Genomic DNA, 23,181 nt, shown 5'->3' on the forward strand with positions numbered 1-23,181 from the left:
TTATTAAAAAAATTCCAAACAAATATTACAGAAAAGAATTTTGAAAATTTGATTTATCATGAAAACCAATTTATAAACCTCCAATATGGTCTACTGTTGGAGCAAGGTCCCTCTCACATTTTGCAGCTTCATCACAGAACCCCCAACCTATCTATAATAATCTGACACCCCATTTTATCTAGAAAACTTGCTTTGACCTTTTTGAGGAAGCCCCAAGATATAAATTATTCTTCAGAAAGTAATATGCATAAACATAATAAAATATGTAATTTTAATGACAATCTTAGACTTTTATTAAGGTGCTTTTGCTCAAAGCAAAACAGTACAGTTTGATTTTGTTAAAAATTGTCAAACAAAATTAGTTTGATCATTCCAAGAATTTTATCGTCTAATAATACACCCAGAAATTTTGCTTTGCAGGCAACAAAAATACTATTGTTCTCATTAATGGAATTCTATCAGTATGATTACCATGTTACATGTTACATCTTTTTTAGCGTGTTACATCTACTTTTGAAGCACAGTATTAAAATTTTTATACACCTCCTTTAAAAGCTATAATGCTGTTTTGCTTTTTTTTACAAAGAGTGAAATATATCCATTTAAATAAACTTTCACATCTTTCTGTCAAATAAAAATATATTTTATATTTTAATTTTCAGGTATGAGTCCAGAAGATGAGTGGTACAACAAAAGCTTATCCGCGCTGAGGATGAATTCAAGTCACCATCCCAATCTCGCCGCACCTATGCTTCAGTATCAAACATAATGCTTCCTCAAGCTCTTCGATGTATGTAATACTGAAACCTAATCCTGTTCATAATTTCTATTAGCACCCTCTACTTAACCTTATCCTACCTAACCCAAAAAAAGAAAAAAGCAGCAGCCTCTAACCATTCATTCACTTATTTTAAGTAAAGTTTATATAATACAAACTATCTGCTAATAATAAATTAATTTATTAATTATAAACAATAGTTATCATAATGTTTGAATTATCTGTATTCTATTAAGTAATTCTTGTTTATACGATATACTTTTTTTTAAATGTAATTATTTACTAATGTTTATAATGAGATAAGTGGTTGGTAAATATAAGTTAAATATTTTTTTTACAAAATGATATTATTAAAAAAATACAAAACATAGATTACAGAAAAGAATTTTGAAAATGTTGATTTATCATTATCATGAAAACCTTTTTATAAACTTATTCTGGTAAAAACTAATTGTAGGAAGAGGAGAATATTTGATTGATGTTTGGTTCTCATTCAACAAAACTTATAAAAATTTCTATTCATCTTTTACCGACATAAATTTATATACTGAATGTACAAAACCCCATGAATAAACAAACTGAACCTAAAATAAAATTTATTAGAATATTATTTTAATGGTAGAATATCAAGACAAATTACTTGTACAGAGTTTCAAAAAGGTTGCGATCCAAATTTTAATTACATTTATTTGATTTTTTCACAGCTTAATTATAGAAATATTAAGATCACATCTATCTTTAATTTCACAGTAGATGTTGAAAATGATTTCCATCCTTGCCATAGGTTCTTGCACATTTCATGACTGGGCTTTTTTTTATATTGATTCCCTGTTTAAAACTTACAATTTTAGTTTTCAGTTTAACAGATATATAAGTAATGTTCTGAAAATTACACTTTCTAAATATTTCTAAAGCAAAAACTTGTGACAGTAAAATCTGAAGGTCTTGGCACCCACAAATGTTTTGGAATCAAGTAATGAACAAAAAATTTTACTAAATGGCTATAGCTTTGTTAGTGTTATAACAGTTTATACTACCATGAAGAAACCAACATAATTATTTGTTTTCATCTAACGACACTATAAAGTGTTGTATTCAGGTTTATCAAAAAATAAATAATCTTTTACATAACAAAGGAAGTGGTAGATTTGTATTACTCATACTCACCCTTTTTGAAATCACAAAGTGAATAAGTGAAACCAAACCACAGACACAATGCAGTACCTCAATCTGAATTCAGTCAACAAAAGATCAAAAACTAATAACAATGCTATAAGTATTTCTCATGGTCTGAACTTTTACTTCATGCAAAAAATTATTGATGTCCAGTAAACAAAAAATTTAAATAATTTCTATTAGCCCTGAGACTATTGAATGTTGGCAATGTAAATTACTAAAGATAACTTTTTCAGAGATTTTCTAGGTGATTGAGTTAAGTGCTTTTTACACATTCAAAAACTTCTGAAACTTACAGTGGTACCAATCATAACTCTTTTTACTCTATATATTTTCAGTTTCACAAACCGTATGTATCAAATTCAATTATCATTACATTCTTTTTGAAACTTCTATTATATGTATTTTATACACTCATTCATTCTATATAGTAAAATTATGTACTTTCTATCGTTTAACTCTTTTAGGGTAAATTAACATTAATTTGCAATTTGTTATTTATTTTGCAATTTCTTATAAATATTTATTTAATATATAGAAAAAAATTCTAGGTAGTTGAATGAAATTCAACTAATTCAATTGTAAAGTTGAATATCTATTTGGTACATACACAAATGAACACAAAATATGTTACAAATGGACAAAGTATGTATGTAAATGAGCAGATACAAAATATGCATTTGGTATATACACAAATTTGTATGTATATATTTATATTTTATAAAATGTAATTTTAGGAATAATATAATTTGGATGAAATCATCTATGAGAAAACTTTTGATAATAAAGTCAAAATCTAACAAGCTTTTTTTGTATATCTAGAATCGTACATGGTGATTTTAACTAATTTTTGTGTGTTGAATTCAAAACTATTTTCAGAATTGTTGTAATATGTTGCATTTTTAAGTTACATATGATTTATTTACCAATAAATGTATAATCACTGTAAAAATCAATATTTTAAAAGTTATTTATGCATATTCATTTATAATTTGTTTAAATTAACTAAATTTTTATTTATTCAGACACAGATAAATTGAAATACAATAATATAATTTCAAAATAACAGTTTCTAAAAGTTTAAATCATTGGAATTGTTTTAACTTTTAATTTTTTAAATATGTTGACAAACGTTTTTGCTTTTTTGCAATCAGCTTTCAATTTTTGATCAGTTTTTCTAAACAAAAACTAACAATAGTCACCCATCATTCCAGGATCCCATCTTCCTTGGTACTGATGCAAAATGATCAGGATATCCTGATGGAAATTGCGCATCGTTGACAGATCACAAATTTTCAGGAAAAAGTCTGGGTGGGAGTGTAGGAAATGACTTTTTTAATGACATCCTACATCCTGAACATTTTTAGTTTTCTAACAGCTTATTATAAAAAAAAACAAAAAAACATAGTTTTCATCTTTTCTGTTGCCTAAAAAATCACCAATGTCTTTGAAAGACTTCCACGCAGCTAGTTCACATTTGCTATGTTTATCCTCAAAAGTTGAGTCTTTTGATGATAGATGTTTCTTACTATTATATAATAAAACTGCTTTCACGCTTAGAAGAGTCAATAAAAAGACACCATTCTTCAAGAATATACTGAATTCCAAGTACTTTTATCAGGCCATCAACATCAGTACAAACGCACAATGAATTTTTCATAGTAAAATAAGTTGAAAGTGTTTTATCTCATGTTCTAAACATAGTAACTTTTGTTTTTTGCACCAAAAGATTCCACTGTTGCAGTCTAGACTCCAGAAGTTAAGCTAGCTGCTTTGATAACTTAAAATTGCAAACTAAATCATTAAATTCATGTCGTTGAATTAAATGAAGAGATTTCTCATCAGATACAGAAAGAAATTCTTCAACATTCTGCTTCATTTTCAGACTGTTCTTCTAGCAATGTCAGATTAGATGGTGTTACAGGTAAGGGTGACTCCTCTTGATGTGGTACCGGCTTTAGAGCTGAGAATACATCTGCACATTTTATGAAGTTATTATTTTTGAATGAAAATCCAAATATATTTGTTGTACAAAAGTAGCAGTTGGTGAAGCGGTCCTTAGGTACAAACCATCGAAACAGCAAACAGCATTGCTTGTCGTTTCCCCTGTAAGCATTCAGTTAGAGTTAAAAAAATAAACTGTTTTTCTAATTCAGAAATAGTCTTTCTTTGAGATTTAGGCGTAAATTTACCATACACATACAAAAATTGTCTAGTGGATTTGAACATCCATGAACTTTTGCAGAAGCCATGTTGTAACAAAACAACAAAGATCACTTTTGTAGTATAAAGAATTAATGAAAATATAGCAAAACACTAATAACTCTGTGACACAACACACAGTATAGACAAGTGAAGCTAGACTGAATAAAAGTTTAACCTTTGTAGTAGGCAACACCAGATGTCTGTATGATGTCATCATGCAGACATGTTTGAACTTGTCTACTTTTCATGATACAGTGTATATATTTAATTTTTCTTTATTAAGCATGTATGCGTATTGTTTAAAAGTAAAAATACAGAAACTATTCTTAATTTTGACCAGTGGTTGATCAAAATGAGTTTACTGTAAAAAAAGTTTACAAATTAAGATTTATGGAAAACTTTTATATGGCAACAAAATTTCTATAGTATATTTGAAATAAGCACTCAAATTACAGTGAGAAAAGTTGTGTAACATGTTAGATATAAATTTTGTGTTGACTTGTGTTATCAGAGTTAACGAAAGTTTTTAACAGATATTGTCTACTGTTATAACACTTTCATAACAACCACCTATCAATGATAATAAAATTTCACATGATTTCAATCAGATAGAAAATCTATTTTTAGTGTAAGTTTGGATTTCTTGCTTCATTAAATAACACATGATTTGCACCAGACCAATATTTAAATTTATTTGTCGATTTATTAAATGTGGCATCAGTTGTCGTTTTACCTTACCTCAAATTAACTGATTATTACAATTTAATGTTTTAAGTGTTTTTTGAACCATCAGTTTGTAAGGGATGGAGTTTTCCTGCTGTATTGTTTTATTTATTAAATAATTCATTCAGAAAATTATGTACCTATGTATTCATACTAAAATTATGTGGAATTTCCTTGACATCACTTTTTGCTACTGTGAAATTCTGTGAACGTAAAAACTTTACTAGTTTAATATATATTATCATTTAATGTAAACATTGTTTATAATATTATTTAATTTTAATATGTACACATAAATTAAATTCACAAAACAAAATTGAATTGTTATTCTTTATTTTATTCTTGTTTTTCACAAATATTTGCGAAAAATAAAAAATATATTTTCTGATTTTTTAGTTTGTTTGGTTACTGGTGTGTTTAATTAAATTTGTGCATAATGTTTTCTGATAAAAGTGGTATTTAAAGAAACTTCTTAGCCATTTAGTTGTGGGTCAGAAATTAATTGTAAATTTTATCAGCAAATTCAGAGTTACAGGAAGGTTGACATGTACCAATTGTTGTATAATATAACGTATAAGATTGTTGTGCATGTAATGAATACATGTAATTGTATTCTGGTTAATTTTCAATATTTCAATTCACTTTAATTTTATGTTAATTGCTGGAACAATTTTTTATTGTAAATATTTATTCTTATATGTTTGAGCAAAGTTTTTTTGGGTTTTGCTATCATAACTATTTATTATTGTTGTTACTAATTTACATGATTAATTATTATGTTATCGACTCAGAGTAAATTATCCAACGATTCTAATAATTTATTTAATAAAAATAAAGTAAGCATCTTAAAGTTAAATATCTGTCCATCGTAAATAAAGAAGATAAAAATTCTTGTTCAGACACAGATAGTGAACAAGCGCAGATGACAAGAAGACATCCTTGGTATTTACTTGATCAAGCTAATAATAAAAATCAGTTGTTTAATAAAAACATCACTCTATGTACCCAAATTAAAAAAAAATAGTTTTCTTTAAGTTGGAGATATTTTCCCAAAATTGGATTTTTATTTGACAAATTTTATTACCATTTTTTTAAGATAACTTTTTTGCAATTCTTAACAAACTCAGTGTGAGTGAAAAATTTTTAACATTGTGTTGCATTATTATCTATCTTGCAACACATTATATCAAACAAATGAATTTAAAAGGTGGATTCAATAAAGTTAGGTAAATTTTACTTTTTTATTCTACATATATCTTTTTAGAGTAAACCTTATACCTTGATTCTGTGCATTCAAATGGATTTTACGAAAAACAGATATGACTCAGCAGAGAAATTAGTACTGTATCAAAAGGACTACAAATGATTAATACCACAGTTTCAATATTCTAATGAGGTTTTCCTTTGTACATGTAAAACATGCATACATTATGTATTAAAAACTCAAACTTATTAAAAACTCAAACTCCAAACCACAGTTTCATTGTGGTAGATTAATCAAATTATTTTCTGTAGAAATGACCCATATATATGCTTTTATTATCTTATCTTTGCAAAATCCACAGTTTAAGATAAGCCAAATCCATTTTACTCATGTTTGTACATCTCATATAAGGCAGTCAAAGGTTAAAAACCTACTCCTAGGAAGAGAATTATAACTAAAAAACATCTCTTCAGCCCCTTTATTTTAATTAAGCCATTTTCCATTTAAAAAACTTTGTTTGAGTCCAATTCATACCTCAGAGCTGAAGATGTCATTCTACATGTAAATATCTATCTGTCTGTCAAAAACGTTAAGTGGATTAAGTTGTAATTACTAATTGTATAAGTCAGAAGTAGTTTACATTATATTGTTATTATTTATTTTAAAACAATTTACAGTTTTATATTATAATAATTAGATAAAAAGAACAATATACATCGATTTTAAATATTATTAAATACCAATAATTTATTTATAGTAATAATTTTTCATTTATACATTATTATTAATATTACTATTATAGCTGTGAATGTGTTTTTATTTATGATTTAAATTATATAATTAATATTTATTTATTTATAAATAAATTGGTTATTTTTGTATTATATATTTATATATAAACATATATTAAGTATATTTATGATATAGTGATATGTACGTTAATATAATGTGTGTAGAACAGACATTTCAAACTGATTAATATTAATTGATAATTTATTATTAAAAATTAACTTTATTGTTTTAAATTAAATGTAGGTAATTAATATACATATAAATTAATAATAATTATGTACTATACTCCAGTCAAATTAGATTAGATTTTGTCATAGAGGAAAGAATTTCAATCTATGAATTTTTGCGCAAATCTTTCTTGTAAATTTATTAAGGAGTTCAGTGATCAGGCAAAATCTTCTTCCACGATTTCAAGCCACTACTCTGAACTAATATGATGAATAAATCGGCTTTGCTTGAAAAAGTTTCGCTTACTTTATTCATCAGTGATGAAAACTAATTTATTTACATCAGGATTGCCTAAATTTGGCCTTTAAAAGTAATGGAGAAAAAAATGGAAAATGAGCCTTTTTCACATAAAAAATGTTCTTTTTATAATTTTTATTTTCTTAGTATGACTCTGGGCATTATTTTTTTGGATTATTGTACACACTAATTAAAATACACAAACATTATTTATTTTATCGTTTGCCATTTAATTACATTCATATATATTTATTTGAATGGTATGCTTATAAACAAAAAAAGCATGACATAGATAGTAAGAATAAAATTAAAATAAAATTTTTATAAAAGAAACACTTTTGCCTAAATTTTTTTGTGGCACCGACTGTTTATGGTCATTAGTCAATAGTGAATGCCAACAGCATGGAATAAAACTGTACTCGTTATTTAACAGTAGTGATCTACAAAAACTGATACATGATAAAATTTGAACAAAAAACTTGTTTATTTTGTTTGTTTGCATTTTATCTTTACTTCATACACATGAACTGGGTGTTTCAGAACTATCAGGTGGCTGGGTTATCTTAAACAGGATACATTTTTTTTGCTGATCATAATGAAGTGGTCTGAGCTTAAAAAAAGAGTTTTTTAACAGTTCATGTAGAACCCAGTTTCTGAATCTTTCCCATGGCTTTCAAATGTATGGAGACAGCTTCTCGTGTTACATTTAATTGACCTGTGAGTTATTGTTGCGTTTGAGTGTCATCCTCATCCAACAATACTTGCAATTTGCTGTCTTCAAACTTTTTTGGTGATCTTCCACATTCTTTGTTTCTCACATCAAAATCGCCACTTTTGAACTTTTTTTTAAACCACACAAAGCACTGTGATTTACAAAGAACATGCTTACCGTAAGCTTCAATAAGCATTCGATGCGATTCTGCAGCAGTTTTCTTTAAATAGTAACAGAAAATCAATGCTGTTCGCAAATGATAGTTTGTAGGTATAAAACTCAACATTTCAACGCAGTTTCAACGCAGAACCCAGTTTCTGAATCTTTCCCATGGCTTTCAAATGTATGGAGACAGCTTCTCGTGTTACATTTAATTGACCTGTGAGTTATTGTTGCGTTTGAGTGTCATCCTCATCCAACAATACTTGCAAGTTGCTGTCTTCAAACTTTTTTGGTGATCTTCCACATTCTTTGTTTCTCACATCAAAATCGCCACTTTTGAACTTTTTTTTAAACCACACAAAGCACTGTGATTTACCAAGAACATGCTTACCGTAAGCTTCAATAAGCATTCGATGCGATTCTGCAGCAGTTTTCTTTAAATAGTAACAGAAAATCAATGCTGTTCGCAAATGATAGTTTGTAGGTATAAAACTCAACATTTCAACGCTAATTAAAATTATGCTACTGTATGAAACTTGTATTGTTGTGAGTTGAAAATCTTTGTCAGTGTCAAAAAAAAGAAAATGGTGCCAGTGATGCAGTTTGATGGTAGCTACATTGACAGCTTGGGCCATCTATGGGCAAATTCCAGTTTCATATTTATACACCTGGTACAATATATGTATTTGAATATATTCTTATGTATGAGATAATGATGTAATCAAATTACCTTATCTTTCTCACAAATGGCGAAATGTGATATTATATATTCAAAGTAAATTAATTATTTACTTGTACAAGGTGGTATATACGTATAAGCTTGTTGACTTATTTATAAATAAATACTAATTTATACTGTTGTACTAATTTATAAATTAAAAAAAATTGTGCAGGCAGGCAGTGTTTGGAATATGTAACACAAATTGTTAGGGTTGTAGGATGTAGGGATTACATTAAAATGAAACGATTGGCACTAGATAGGGAATCTTGGAGAACTGCATCAAACCAGTTAAATGACTGAAGGCAAAAAAAATTGACAATTGTAAAATAGAATCAGCAATATTTCAATTAAATAAACTAAATTATTGAAGTTCACTATTTATAGCGAGTTTGTTATTACACTAATTGAATCAATCGTTTCATGTATAAAAATTTTTATCTGTAAGTTATATTTTATAGTACATAAAATAATAATTCATGTTAATTTGTAACAGTACAGTATTCAAGTATCTTTGTAACCAAGTAATTCTACTAATAACTCAGTTTTAAAGATAACTGATTATCTTTAATAAAAATAAATAATTGTTATAGATAATCAGACACAGATATTTTTGGAAGTCTCTTTTCTTTGCCAAAGATGCAGATCTTTTTTTAATTTGCTACAGATTATAAGTGATGAGTAGAGGTATTCTGATAATTTGCAAAATATCTGTTTTTTTATACTTCCTTGTACAATAGCCATGAAAATAACTTTTTGAAAAATATTTTTAGTACGTTTTGAAACTGATTAATCTGCAAGTTATCTTTTAGCCTTATTTAGCTTTACTTAATTTTCTTCTTTTGATACCATGTCCTCAACAGAAGTTGTAAATTATTGTTTGGTATTCATCTGTTCTGAGCTAACCTCATAATAGATCACAAATATCAAACCAATGTCGAAAATTATTAAGCCATGGGAAACTTTTCTACTAAACCCTTGCCTTATTTCAACCTTCCCTTCAATTATCACATATTTATTACTCATGAAAATATTTTTTTTGCTCCTATAAATATAAAATCAAATATTTTACCTTTTTCTTTTCACTTTAATTAATAACTCCATGTCTTATTTATTCTTTAAAGAACCTCTGTATTCAATACTGTGTCTACCAAAGAGATTCCAAAGATTACACATGGCTCAAAAGAACTCTTATATTTCATTTTAAGCAAATCAAATTTTTCTAATAACATTAGAAATATATATTTTGAAATACTTGTAAAAATTCTGTTTTATTAACATTAGAAATATATCAAAACTCTATTTTGTTTTACTTAAATTATCAAAGCATTTTGAAAGTGTTGTTAAACTAACCCAAATGTAATAAATGTACAAATTAATTAGTCGGTTTCTAAACCTTTTTAAGTGGTGAATATCATATCATATCCAGTGCAAATAACTTAGAAAAGTTCTTAACTTTAAGTGGTTTAAGATTAACTAAAAAAAATTATTAAATCAAGTGAAACATCAAAATACAAAAAAATGTTCAGAATTGTTTTGTGCTAGCAAAAATATAATAGTTAATATAAAGCAATATATGAGAATTATACAATGAGATAGAAGTAGTTCAGTTTTTCTGTATATTTAATTTAACCATCAACAGAGATAGCTCATTGATTATGTGGGAGGGCATATAAATAATTACCCGATTAAAACTAGTAAATGTATAACTAACAGTATTATAATAATTGTATCTCATCACAAATTACTACTGTAAACATGAATAGAAAATTGTATTCATGTCATATTAAGAAAAACATGTTTGTATGAAGCAGAGAAATACCATTTATTCATACAATTGTTTTATTTGTATATATAATAATGTAAAGTAAAATAAAATTCAAAAACATTAAATAACAAACTTGAGAAGTTTTGTTTAAATCCTTTATAAAATTGAATCTTTGTGAAAGAAAAAAAGAATCAATTTTACTTTTGTTTTTTTACATTGCCTAATTTTTTCTTCCAAAACTTGTAGTGGAAGATAATAAATCCAGATTATTAACTAATCTAGATTAATAATCATATTAGTGCTGATTAAAAAAAAAAAATGAGCATTGATATCCATGAAAAATGTCCTATGTAGCTGATTAGAAGAGAACATTGTGTTTCTTAATTTTTTCTACAGATTTTCTTGCAGTTCTTACAGTTACTTCAATATGGTGAATGAACTGAGTTCTATCTAATTTGTAATTACAATTTATTATTAAGAGAAATTTATGCAATAATCCAAACATTTTTTCCCTCAAAACATACTAATTTGACTGGATTTATCACTATAATAGTTATAAAATATTTGGGAAAAGTGATATAATATAAATATATATATGTATGTATGTATATATATTTATGTACGTATGTGTGTATTGTGTTGTAAATAGTCAAAATTTGATGAAAAATTATTAATGATTGTAATTATTATTTTTATTATTATTATTAACAATAGTAATAATAATAATAATAATAAAATTAAAATAAATGTGTTTTTAATGTAATTTTAGTTTTTTTTTATCATTATTTAAAAAAACAATAATCAGTCTGCTAAAGGTAGAGTATCAAAAAAAGATGTTTTTTTTTAGATATAGTGAAACAGGAATCCTTTGGTGGTTGATGAACAAGTAAACATGAGTTTGGTACTATATGATATAAAGAGGCACCTCCATTCTTAAATCGAGACAAAAGATTCAAGTCCCTAATCACTCAGAGGCATTAAAAAGTTAAAATAATTTTTTTTTGTCAACATTCTTTTAACCTGGAGAATATATATACTGGATGGGCTATAAGTCAATTTCCCCGATTACTAATAACAAAATAGTTAATAAAAAGGTTATTTATTATTAATGCTTAATGCTAATCAGAGGAAAGGTAAACATATGTATGCTCTTTTGCTCTTATGAATTTGGAAATAAGGAAATAAATTCATAAAATGCAATTGCTTGTAAGCTTACCTGATTGTGAAGGATCTGCAATGTTGACAGTATTTAACATTTTTCTATGTTCAGCTTACACAAATATGGATGGGCCGGTAGTAGAGAATGAGGAAGTTTTGTATTGAACTCTTAATGGGTGGCATTAGTATTCCTTTTATGCTTTCACATACATTGAAGCATAAAAATTTGATCTTGATTTATGTGATAAAATTTTGTTATTTTCAATACAGAATGAATAACAATTTGAACAGTAATATTATCGCCGTTTTACTAACAGCTGCAAAACCAAAATTTCTCACCTTTTATAGAATTTAAATCCACATCCACAGGAAATTAACTGTTAGCCATTTATATATTTCTGAGAAAATAAACTAAAATTTATAATTGTATGCAGTTGTTATGATGATAAACGTGTATCTAAAGATGTGATCAAAAAGTATCTGACCTTGTCCTCTTGACATATCTCTTTTGATCTCTTCTCTGTCTTCAAATTTTTTTTCTTTCAACAGAATTTTAACCTTAGGAAAGAACCAAAAATTGCAAAAAGCCATGTCTGGTGAGTAAGGAGCCTGAAGTTGTTCAATCTTGTGTTTTGCCAAGAATCTATTGATAGTTGTAATGCATTATTTGTAATGTTGTGATGAATCTTCCAATAGCCATTTTCTCAAAGTTGTGGTCTCTTGCGTTGTATAGCATTTCTTGGCCAATGAAGAACAGTTATGTAGTAACTGTCTCTTTATCTACAATTTTTCTTTGAGGAGCAGACTCATAATGAACCAGTGAATCACATGCCACCAGTATAAGTCAATATCACATTCCTCGATGGTCCTCGTCCCACACGACAACTGGTTATCGTAATAAAAAATAAGGTAATATACTTTCGATATATATATATATATATGTATACATACACACACACACACACACAAAGTGTTCGTAAAATGATGGGCTGGCTATACGTTTTCAGATTCCACTTGTAAAACTAAACAAAAAATATCCTTAGGAAAAATGGCGATTTCTTCTTCATTCTCCCACTGTTTGCCATTTTGTTATTTTTATATAAAAATCTATATCTCAAGTTCAGATGAATCGCATTAATATTGGGTAAGCATCTTGGTAATAAAGTTTTAAAATTAACAAAAAATCAGGAATTAAATACCTTTGCAAATTACATAATGGCGGCCATGTTTATTTTTCAATCCATTATATCTCCGTAAATATTAGTTTTATCAAAATTTATGTTACTGATAAAATATTAAGCCTTTTATTTTTAACAAAATGACATTTAATTTTTTAAATCGGTTAACAAATAGCCGTGTTATGGCAAAAAATTGATGTTGTAATTTTGTGTCTCTTTTCATATCCACCACTTTATGTTCAATTCGATTAAATATTAATTGCCTTTATTTATTGTTAATTCTAGTATTGTAAATTAGTATCAAATTAAGAAATAATTTTTTCACAATAACAGACATAATAAAAAAAATAAAATAACTACCTGTGATAATCTTACGTTAATTATTGTAGAACATTAGGTGTAATTAAACAGTTAACAATTGTTAAATGTTATCAGAGATGTTCAAAGTGTTCACCATTAGAAATTACAGAAGTCTTCATTCAGTATTTTTGTGAGAGATTGTGTAAACCATTCAAAAATTTTGGGAGTATTCCTAATTTCTTGAAATTCTTTTTGGATCCTTTGTTGAAGACCCTCAATGTTAAGTTGAATAAACAATATGTTTCAAATGGCCCCACAGGTAGAAGTCAAGAGGGTTAAGTCAGGTGATCGGGCAGGCCAGGGCACTGACCCTCTGCGGCTATCCATTTTTCATGGAAAGTTTCATGTAGGAAATCTGATACCAACTAACTGAAATGTGCTGGAGCCCATCATGGTGAAACCACATATTTTCTCTTAATTGTAGAGTAGGTCTTCCAAAAATGTGGAAGATTTTCGGTTAAATGAGCAAGATAATTTTCTCCATTTAAACGATTTGGTAGAATGACAGAACCCAAAAGAAAGTCATTAAAAATACCTGCCCATATGTTAAGGGAAAATCTTTGTTGATGGCTATTTTGGGAGGGGTACCATAAAGATTCTTGTCGCTCCAGATACGTTGGTTATGATAGTTTTGAACAACATTCCTTTGAAGGAATGAAGTTTCATTTTTTTATTGTTAACATGATCAACATTAATAGTCGCTATGTAAAATGATTCAAAAGTGAAAAATTAATATCAATTGTTTTATTATTATTTAATATAAAATCTTATTGTGAGAAAATTATTACTTAATTTGATACTAATTTACAATACTAGAATTAACAATAAATAAAAACAATTAATATTTAATAGAATTGAACATGAAGTGGAGGACATGAAAACAAACACAAAGTTACATCAATTTTCTGCTGTAATTCAGCTATTTGTTAATTGACTCTAAAAAATAAAATGTCATTTTTTTCAAAATAAAAGGCTTTAATGTATTAACAAATATAATAGTAATTTTCAAAGATATTTAATTCCTGATTTTTTGCTAATTTTAAAACTTTATTACCAAGACACTTACCAAATATTAATGTGATTTGTCTATCCAAACTTGAGTTATAAATTTTTATATAAAAATAACAAAATGGTGGACAGTGGGAGAATGAAGGAGAAATCACCATTTTTCCTAAGGATATTTTTTGTTTAGTTGTACAAGTAGAATTCAAAAATGTGTAGCCAGTTTAGAAACACTCTGTATGTACATATATGTACAGATGTATCACAAAGTTCTCCCAGGACTTTCATGATCAATTCTAATTGTAAAAATAATTGAAAAAGTATTACAAACATATGTCTCAAAATGCTTGTTTGCGAGCTACGGCTAATGAAAGATTTCAGTTCGATTCAGCTAACCTGATGAAATGAGGTCATGCTGAAATTTTTAGGATGTTAATTAAGGGGCAGAATTAGTAATTTACTATGAATTTTGACCTGAAAATATCTAATAAAGTAGATCCCAGAACCATATCTGCAATAGTTTTTGAGAAATATAGGGTGAAAACCAATAAATTAGGGTAAAAAATTTTTTTTTTATATTTGACATACAATAACTTTGTTAAATTGTTTTAACAGTGCAACACTGTTATTGATGAAATTATTGATGCAGTCCAGACGTCAGTACACAACATTTTTCTGAGTGGGTTGGAGTTTCGCATTCAGTGATTTGGAGGATACTTAAAACAAGTTTTATCCTTATCATAAACAGCCAGTTCAACATCTACACTCAGTAGATGGTCCGGTTCACTTAGTTCTGTTAGTTCTGCAATTGGTGAAATACAAATCAACAACTCTATAATTATATTTTGTTTACTGATGAGGCAAAACACTTGACATGGCATCAACAAATTACACAGTGAGTATACATGAGCAGAAGTAAATCCTCATGAAACGGTGGAAGACAATTTTTCATCATTGTTTTAACGTTAATGTATAGTGCAGACTTCTTTACAATTAGCTGTTTGGACCGTTCATTTTACCTGGTCGCTTAAGTGGTGAGTTCTAGTATCACTTTCTTCAAGAAGGATTGCCACAGCTGCTTAAAGATGTTCTTCTAGCACTGAGATCCAAAGTATACTTCTAGCACCATGGCGGCACCTCCCCATTTCTCATCTGGGGATGGATGAAAAATACTGCATATAAAACAAAAATATATTCTCATTAGGAATTAATTGTCCACATTATGGATATGGCTGAGCAACTTAAGGACAGCTCTGAAGAACTAAAAACTGCAACAAAAGCAGTACACAAGCGTGCCAGGAAATTTGTGGAAAATGCCAGGCTCATTTTCAAACATTTATTATAAACTGGTATGTTTACTGTACTTAGGTATAGCGTACTGTTTCTAAATAAAATTTTTATTTTTCTAACTTTTCTTTGTTTTATTCAGTTTATCTTACACCATTTTGTTAAGAATTAAATTCTCTACAAGTTTTGTTTTAAGTTTTACTTGTTATTAACCGTTTAACAAAGTTATTGTATGGTAAATATAAAAAACAGGGGTTTTTACCCCAATTTATTGGTTTTCTCAAAAACAATAGACAACAACAACAATAGACAAAACAACAGACTTCTCAAAAACAACTGTAGACATGGTTCTGGGACCTACTTTATTTGATTTATTCAGGTCAAAATCCATAAGAAATCACTAATTCTGCCCCTTAATTAATGTCCTAAAAATTTCAGTACAACCTCATTTCACTGGGGTAGCTGAAATTCAACTAAATCTTTCACTAATCATAACTCGCAAACGAAGCATTTTAGAACATATGTTTATATATACTTTTAACATCACTTTCATGAGTAAAATAGGTTATGAAAGTCCCAGGAGAAGTTCTTGATACACCTCAATATAATATAAAATTAATAACACATTATGTTCAAGAACATTTACTTAAAGTAAGACTCTGGGAATAAATGATTATTTTGATCATTAAACGATGATTATTTATTTTCTACATAAAAATGCTCATAGATAAGCCTAAAAAGAGTATTGACATAAATAATATTACAATCATTGATTAATAATAAAAAACAAAAAATAAAATAACAGTTATATAAATGAATATAATTATGTAAAAAACGTATGTATGATGCAACATTATTAAATAAAGTTTACAAGTTTATTAATATAATGAAGATAAATAAAAGAAACAAGAATAATGAAGAGAAAAAGATAAACTTAGGTTCAGAGGAACAAATGCTACGTAATACAACAATAATCAATCTATCAATTGCAAGGATATCTCAGAAGTTTTTTAATTTTTTTAATTTGTATGCAAATAGATTAATAATTGTGTTTAATTTATTAAATAATCTTAACATTTTAAACCAATAGAGTTAAAGTATAAAAAAATGTCAAACAAAATGGTTGGTATAGGTATCTTCTAAGGGACATAGAAATTTACTATAATAACAAATTCTAGATCTGAATATTGTTATTTTAAATATTGTACAACTACATCAAGATATTAACTGGTCTGCAAACTTTGGCGAGTGAACACCAAAGAAAGATCTTATAATACCAGTTTAGCAACTTACAGGTCTATAAACACTGAACTTCTTTGAATGAAGATATCTGAGAAATTTACTTTGTACTTTCGCAATGTCAACTACACCTTAATGAAAAGATTGTCAAACTAAAACTGTGTACAATAATTTACTTCTAATTGTGTTATACTTTACTCATAATATAACATTGATATTATTAAAAATCTTACATTTACAAAAAAAAAAAAACTACACTATCACACCAAAATCTCTAATATAGTCATATTACCAAGCTTTTAGCCATCTGTTTTGTACTTGTATATATTAAAGTTTCTCTACCTTACAAAATCCAGCAATTTGGTCTTAGAATAATTAGTATTAATTATTTTTTAAACACACCATTCATTAATATTATTCAAGATTTTTTACAAGAGAACACATTTCTTAAAACAGGGAAAGATTATAAATTAATTAAAGGAGTCAAAATAACCTATTTCAATCTGTGTCACACTAGAAGTTTATATAAAGTCATTAGAGAAGAACTATACATGATGTCATGTCAGTTAACTAAGAGTTAAAAAAATGAGATTAAATTATCTGCAAAACCTCCATAATTAAATTATTTAAAATGACACTAGAATTTACCAATTAATAATTTTTTTTTTAATCTTTATAAATAATATCAATACAATCCTGTTCATTCAGTTTTGATTAAACTAACCGATAAGAGATAACAAATCAGAAATATTACAACATTAGAAGAAAAATACTCCTGTATATAAACAGAATTCAAAAACTCTTGCTACAGAGTTTAGAATAGGAATGGGTTTAAAACTTGTTGTAATTGTCACTGAACTGCAATATAGGACTAATTTTTGCAATATTCCTTTTTTTAAAGGTTTTAGTCTCCAGGTTTTAGATTAAAGATAAATTTTGAGGATCCACAAAGAATATCTTTATATACTTTTAAAATGTAAATAGAATCCAGCTCAATAAGTTGCCCTGAGTTGGCTTATTACTGAAGTCATCTCATCTATTGTTAAAGGCATAACATCTACTAGAAGGAAGAATCTTTGAATCAGTGTTCTTATTTTTCTGATAAGTAGAAAAATGTAGTACACAAAGGACTACAATGCACTCATGCAATGAACTTTCAAATATTCTAGAGCTGTTTATTACATGAATTAATTTCATTTTTTAACTTATGTATCTTGAGGGGCCTCGGAAATGTTACTCTTAATTAATGGCTTAACTCTTCCCTAAATTTAACCAAATAATATTTGGAGTAGGTTTTTTCCAATTTCATCATTTGAGTAATATTTCAAGTGAACCAAACCAAATCTTTAGATGCAGTGTTATTATTATTGACGATATTATTAATAGGGATATGCAAGGTAAAAGTTTTATTCAATAAAAATGAAAATTCTCAGCCAAATTAATGTGTTTGAAAATCATAATACTCTAGTCTCCCTCTACGAATGACCTTGCTGATCGTGAGGGGACGTAAGTGCTCAGTGATACAGAGCAGCTTGAGCGAAGGTGCAACCATATCAAAGAGGTATCTCTTGAGAGCCAGACTAAGGAATCATTTCTGAAAGAGGGCAGCAGCTCTTTCAGTAGTTGTTAAGGGCGTAGGTCAAAACGACTTAAACAGCCATACCAACATCACTCAATTTTCTGAGTACCGTGCAGCTGAAAGCAATAGAAAACTACAGCTGCTCTTTTTTTTCCAAGAAAATGTAACTCTCTGCGTTTTCATGTAACAAAGATGGAGATGCCTTCCTTGGTAAAATATTCCGGAGGTAAACTAGTCCCCTGTTCTGATCTTCGGGTGGGGACTACTAAGGAAACGGTCACCAGAAAATTAAAAAATAACATTCTACGAGTCGGAGTGTGGAATATTAGAAGTCTGAAAAAGGTTGATAGGTTAGAAAATTTAAAGAGGGAAATGGACAGGATAAATGAAGATGTAGTAGGAATTAGCGAGGTTTGATGAGAAGAGGAAAACGACTTTTGGTCAGGTGATTTTAAAATAATTAACTCAGCTTCAAATAAAGAGCAGGCAGGAGTAGGTTTTGTAATGAACAAGACGATACGAGAGTAAAGTATTACAAAATGCATAGTGATAGAATCATTGTAATAAGAATAAAATCAAAACCTAAACCGACAACAATTGTTAATGTCTATATGCCTACAAGTGCCCATGGTGATGATGAGATAAAGTGTGTATATGAAGAATTTGATGAAGCAATTAAACACATAAAAGGGGATGAAAATTTAATAATAGTTGGAGATTCGAATGCAAGCATTGGAAAAGGCAAGGAAGGAAATATAGTGGGTGAATATGGGCTGAGCAAAAGGAATGAAAGAGGGGGCCGACTAATAGAGTTTTGCACAAAGTATAATTTAATAATTGCCAACGCCCAGTTTAAAAATCATAATAGAAGAATATACACATGGAAAAAGCCAGGTGACACTGCAAGGTATAAGATAGATTATGAGATAGATCATGGTTAAACAAAGATTTAGAAATCAACTTGTCGACTGTAAAGCTTACCTGGAGCAGACATTGATAGTGACCATAATTTAGTGATAATGAAATGTAGTTTGGGGTTTAAAAACCTGAAGAAAAGGTGTCAGATGAATCGGTGGAATTTAGAGAAGCTTGAGGAAGAGGAGGTAAAAAAGATTTTTGAGGAGGACATCATAAGAAGTCTGAGTAAAAAAGATAAGGTAGAAAATATAGAAGAAGAATGGGAGAATGTTAAAGAGGAAATTCTTAAATCAGCAGAAGCAAAATTAGACGGAACAAAGAACACTAGTGGTAAACCTTGGATATCAGAAGATATATTGCAGCTGATGGATGAACATAGAAAATATAAGAATGGTAGTGATGAAGAGAGTAAAAAGAACTATCAGCAATTAAGAAATACTATAAACAGAAAGTGCAAACTAGCGAAAGAAGAGTGGATTAAAGAAAAGTGTTCAGAAATGGAATGAGAATTGATCATTGATAATCAATGATCAATTGATTACCAATTGATAGATTATAGATTATACAAACTGGTGTGCAATATTTATAAAAAAGGGGAAGTTCCATCAGACTTCAAAAAGAGTGTTACAGTCATGATACCAAAGAAAGCAGGAGCAGATAAATGTGAAGAATGCAGAACAATTAGCTTAACTACTCATGCATCAAAAATCTTAACCAGAATTCTGTACAGAAGAATTGAGAGAGTGGAAGTATTAGGAGACAACCAATTTGGTTTCAGGAGAAGTATAGGGACAAGGGAAGAAATTTTAGCGCTCAGATTAATAGTAGAAGGAAGATTAAAGAAAAACAAACCAACATACTTGGTATTTATAGACCTAGAAAAGGTATTCGATAACGTAGACTGGAATAAAATGTTTAAACAAATTGTTTAAACATTTAATTTAATTTTAATTTAAATTTGTTTAAATATTTAAACAAATTTAGGGTTCAAGTATAGAAGAACAATTGCTAACATTTACAGGAACCAAACTGCAACAGTAATAATCAAAGAGCATAAGAAAGAAGCAGCAATGAAAATGGGCGAAAACTCTGAAGAAAATGACAAAATCTCAACATCAATTTTCTACCATAACTCGTCTATTTGTAAATCGATTTAAAAAATAGAATGTAATTTTATTCAAAATAAAATACTTATTTTAGAAAATAACATAAATTTTGATAAAAATAATATTTATGGAGGTATAACGGATTGGAGATATAACGGCAACTTTTTTATCTTTCCATAGAACTAGCAGTTAATGATGTTAAAAACAATTTAGATTTGGAGTAACAGTACAAGGTGAAAAGATAAAGATGCTGCAAATTGCTGACGATATAGTAATTCTAGCTGAGCATAAAAACAATTTAGAAGAAACAATGAACGGCATGGATGAAGTCCTACGCAAGAACTACCACACAAAAATAAACAAGAACAAAACGAAAGTAATGAAATGTAAGAAATTACGAAGATGGACCACTGAATGTAAAAATAGGAAGAGAAAAGATTATGAAGGTAAAAGAATTTTGTTATTTGGGAAGTAGAATTACTAAAGATGGATGAGCAGGAGCAATATGAAATTCTGAATAGCATAGCACAGGTGAAACAAGCCTTCAGTCAGAAATATAATTTGTTTACATCAAAAATTAATTTAAATGTCAAGAAAACATTTTTAAAAGTATATGTTTGAAACGTAACTTTATGTGGAAGTGAAACTTGGACGATTGGAGTACCTGAGAAGAAAAGATTAGAAGCTTTTGAAATTTGGTGCTATAGGAGAATGTTAAAAATCAGATGGATGAAGCATTTGGAAAAATATAGTTAAAAGAAGTGGCAGACTTATAGGCCACATATTAAGGCATCCTGGAATAGTTGCTTATATTGTAGGGACAAGTAGATGGGGAAAACTTGTGCAGGCAGGCAATGTTTGGAATATGTAAAACAAATTGTTCGGAATGTAGGATGTAGGGGGTATTCCAAAATGAAATGACTGGTACTAGTAGGAAATCTTGGAGAGCTGCATCAAATCAGTCAAATGACTGACAACTTTATGTGGAAGTGAAACTTGGACGATTGGAGTACCTGAGAAGAAAAGATTAGAAGCTTTTGAAATTTGGTGCTATAGGAGAATGTTAAAAATCAGATGGATGAAGCATTTGGAAAAATATAGTTAAAAGAAGTGGCAGACTTATAGGCCACATATTAAGGCATCCTGGAATAGTTGCTTATATTGTAGGGACAAGTAGATGGGGAAAACTTGTGCAGGCAGGCAATGTTTGGAATATGTAAAACAAATTGTTCGGAATGTAGGATGTAGGGGGTATTCCAAAATGAAATGACTGGTACTAGTAGGAAATCTTGGAGAGCTGCATCAAATCAGTCAAATGACTGACAACAAAAAAAAAAATAATACTCTAGTCTGATCAGTCTCTTACAAGGACAAATTTCATTGAAATTTACTTTTGTAAATTATAATGCTGATTAAATCTAATTCGGAGATAGTATTTTTTTTCAATAGCAAATATAACCTCTAAGCTTGTATGTGCTAATTTTTAACAAGTAGAGGGACTGTTCTTATAGGAACCTAACTATGGAAAAATACTTCAAATTTAATCCAATCTTGTACCACTGAAATTTAATATATTATGTGACTTACCTAACCTGCCGGGTTAGTCTAGTGGTTAAACTTATCATTGCAAAATCAGCTGATTTTCAAAGTCGAGAGTTCTAAGGTTCAAGCCCTTATAAAGCCAGTTGCTTGTATATGGATTTGACTGTGGATAACAGTATTCTTTGGTGGTTGGGTTTCAATTAACCACACATCTCAGGATTGGTCGACCTGTCTTTCAGGACTACATATTTACTGGTACATTTACACTTACATTTGCAGCTGCAGGACTGGCAAACCGGTAGCAGTAATTGTGTTTGCCTATACACACACATCCAGATCTGTCAGCAAGCTGGAAAAACTGGTTGAAATAATAATAATAATAATAATAATAATAATAAATAATTTGATTTAGGTTAAAAAACAACATAAAATTTCATAGTCTTTTATACTCTTCAAACCCAGTAATAAAATTCTAAAGTATGATTTATTTAAAATGAAACTTACTCATTACTACAAGATTTATTATTTTATGAAATCATAATAGTTTATATAAGCAGAAAGAGTCTAAGTATATAATTTTAAAAAATTATGATTTGACTTTGAATTATTGTTAAAGTTATTAAATCTAAATACCCAGTTTGATTTATTTGAAAGATTATTCAGATGATGAAAATGAAAAAGTAATTTGTATGTAAACTTGAAAAAATAAACATTCCCATCATTGTCTTCGCAACAACTCTGATGTGCTCATGTATGAATCAGACAAGTTGAGTTTCTCACATGAATAGTCAGAACTCCTTCCCTCTATTTCCACTGATCTAGCCATCAACTATTACGTTTAAATATCTGACAGTGTACATAAATAATTCACTACCAAAATTGTCTTTATTTTATGATATTTCAGGCAACATAAAAAAAATAACTCGCACAATATGCCTGCAATAGGTCATTCAATTTTGTTCTTAAATTTTAATCAAAATTTTTAATATTTGTTTTCAGAATCACATTTTGTAAAATATTTTTTGACTTTTTGAAGATTTGGGAATCGTGCAGAAACACTAATGATAAAATATTCATAAAAATGGTTTTAAATAAATTAGAATTGAAAT

At 28.4% G+C, this 23,181-nt stretch overlaps 1 protein-coding gene across 1 annotated transcript in view; it reads right to left on the bottom strand.

Moving 5' to 3' along the window:
- Positions 1-8,065: 8,065 nt before the first annotated feature.
- The window catches only part of LOC142319880 (uncharacterized), a 31,392-nt gene continuing 16,276 nt past the window's right edge, over positions 8,066-23,181 (bottom strand). The window contains exon 4 of the mRNA XM_075357553.1: positions 8,066-8,275. Within this exon, the coding sequence (XP_075213668.1) occupies positions 8,066-8,275 (210 nt within the window). The remainder of the gene's footprint in view (positions 8,276-23,181) is intronic.

This window comes from Lycorma delicatula, chromosome 2, assembly GCF_047948215.1.
Source record: "Lycorma delicatula isolate Av1 chromosome 2, ASM4794821v1, whole genome shotgun sequence".
In the NCBI taxonomy this organism is placed as follows: domain Eukaryota; kingdom Metazoa; phylum Arthropoda; class Insecta; order Hemiptera; family Fulgoridae; genus Lycorma; species Lycorma delicatula.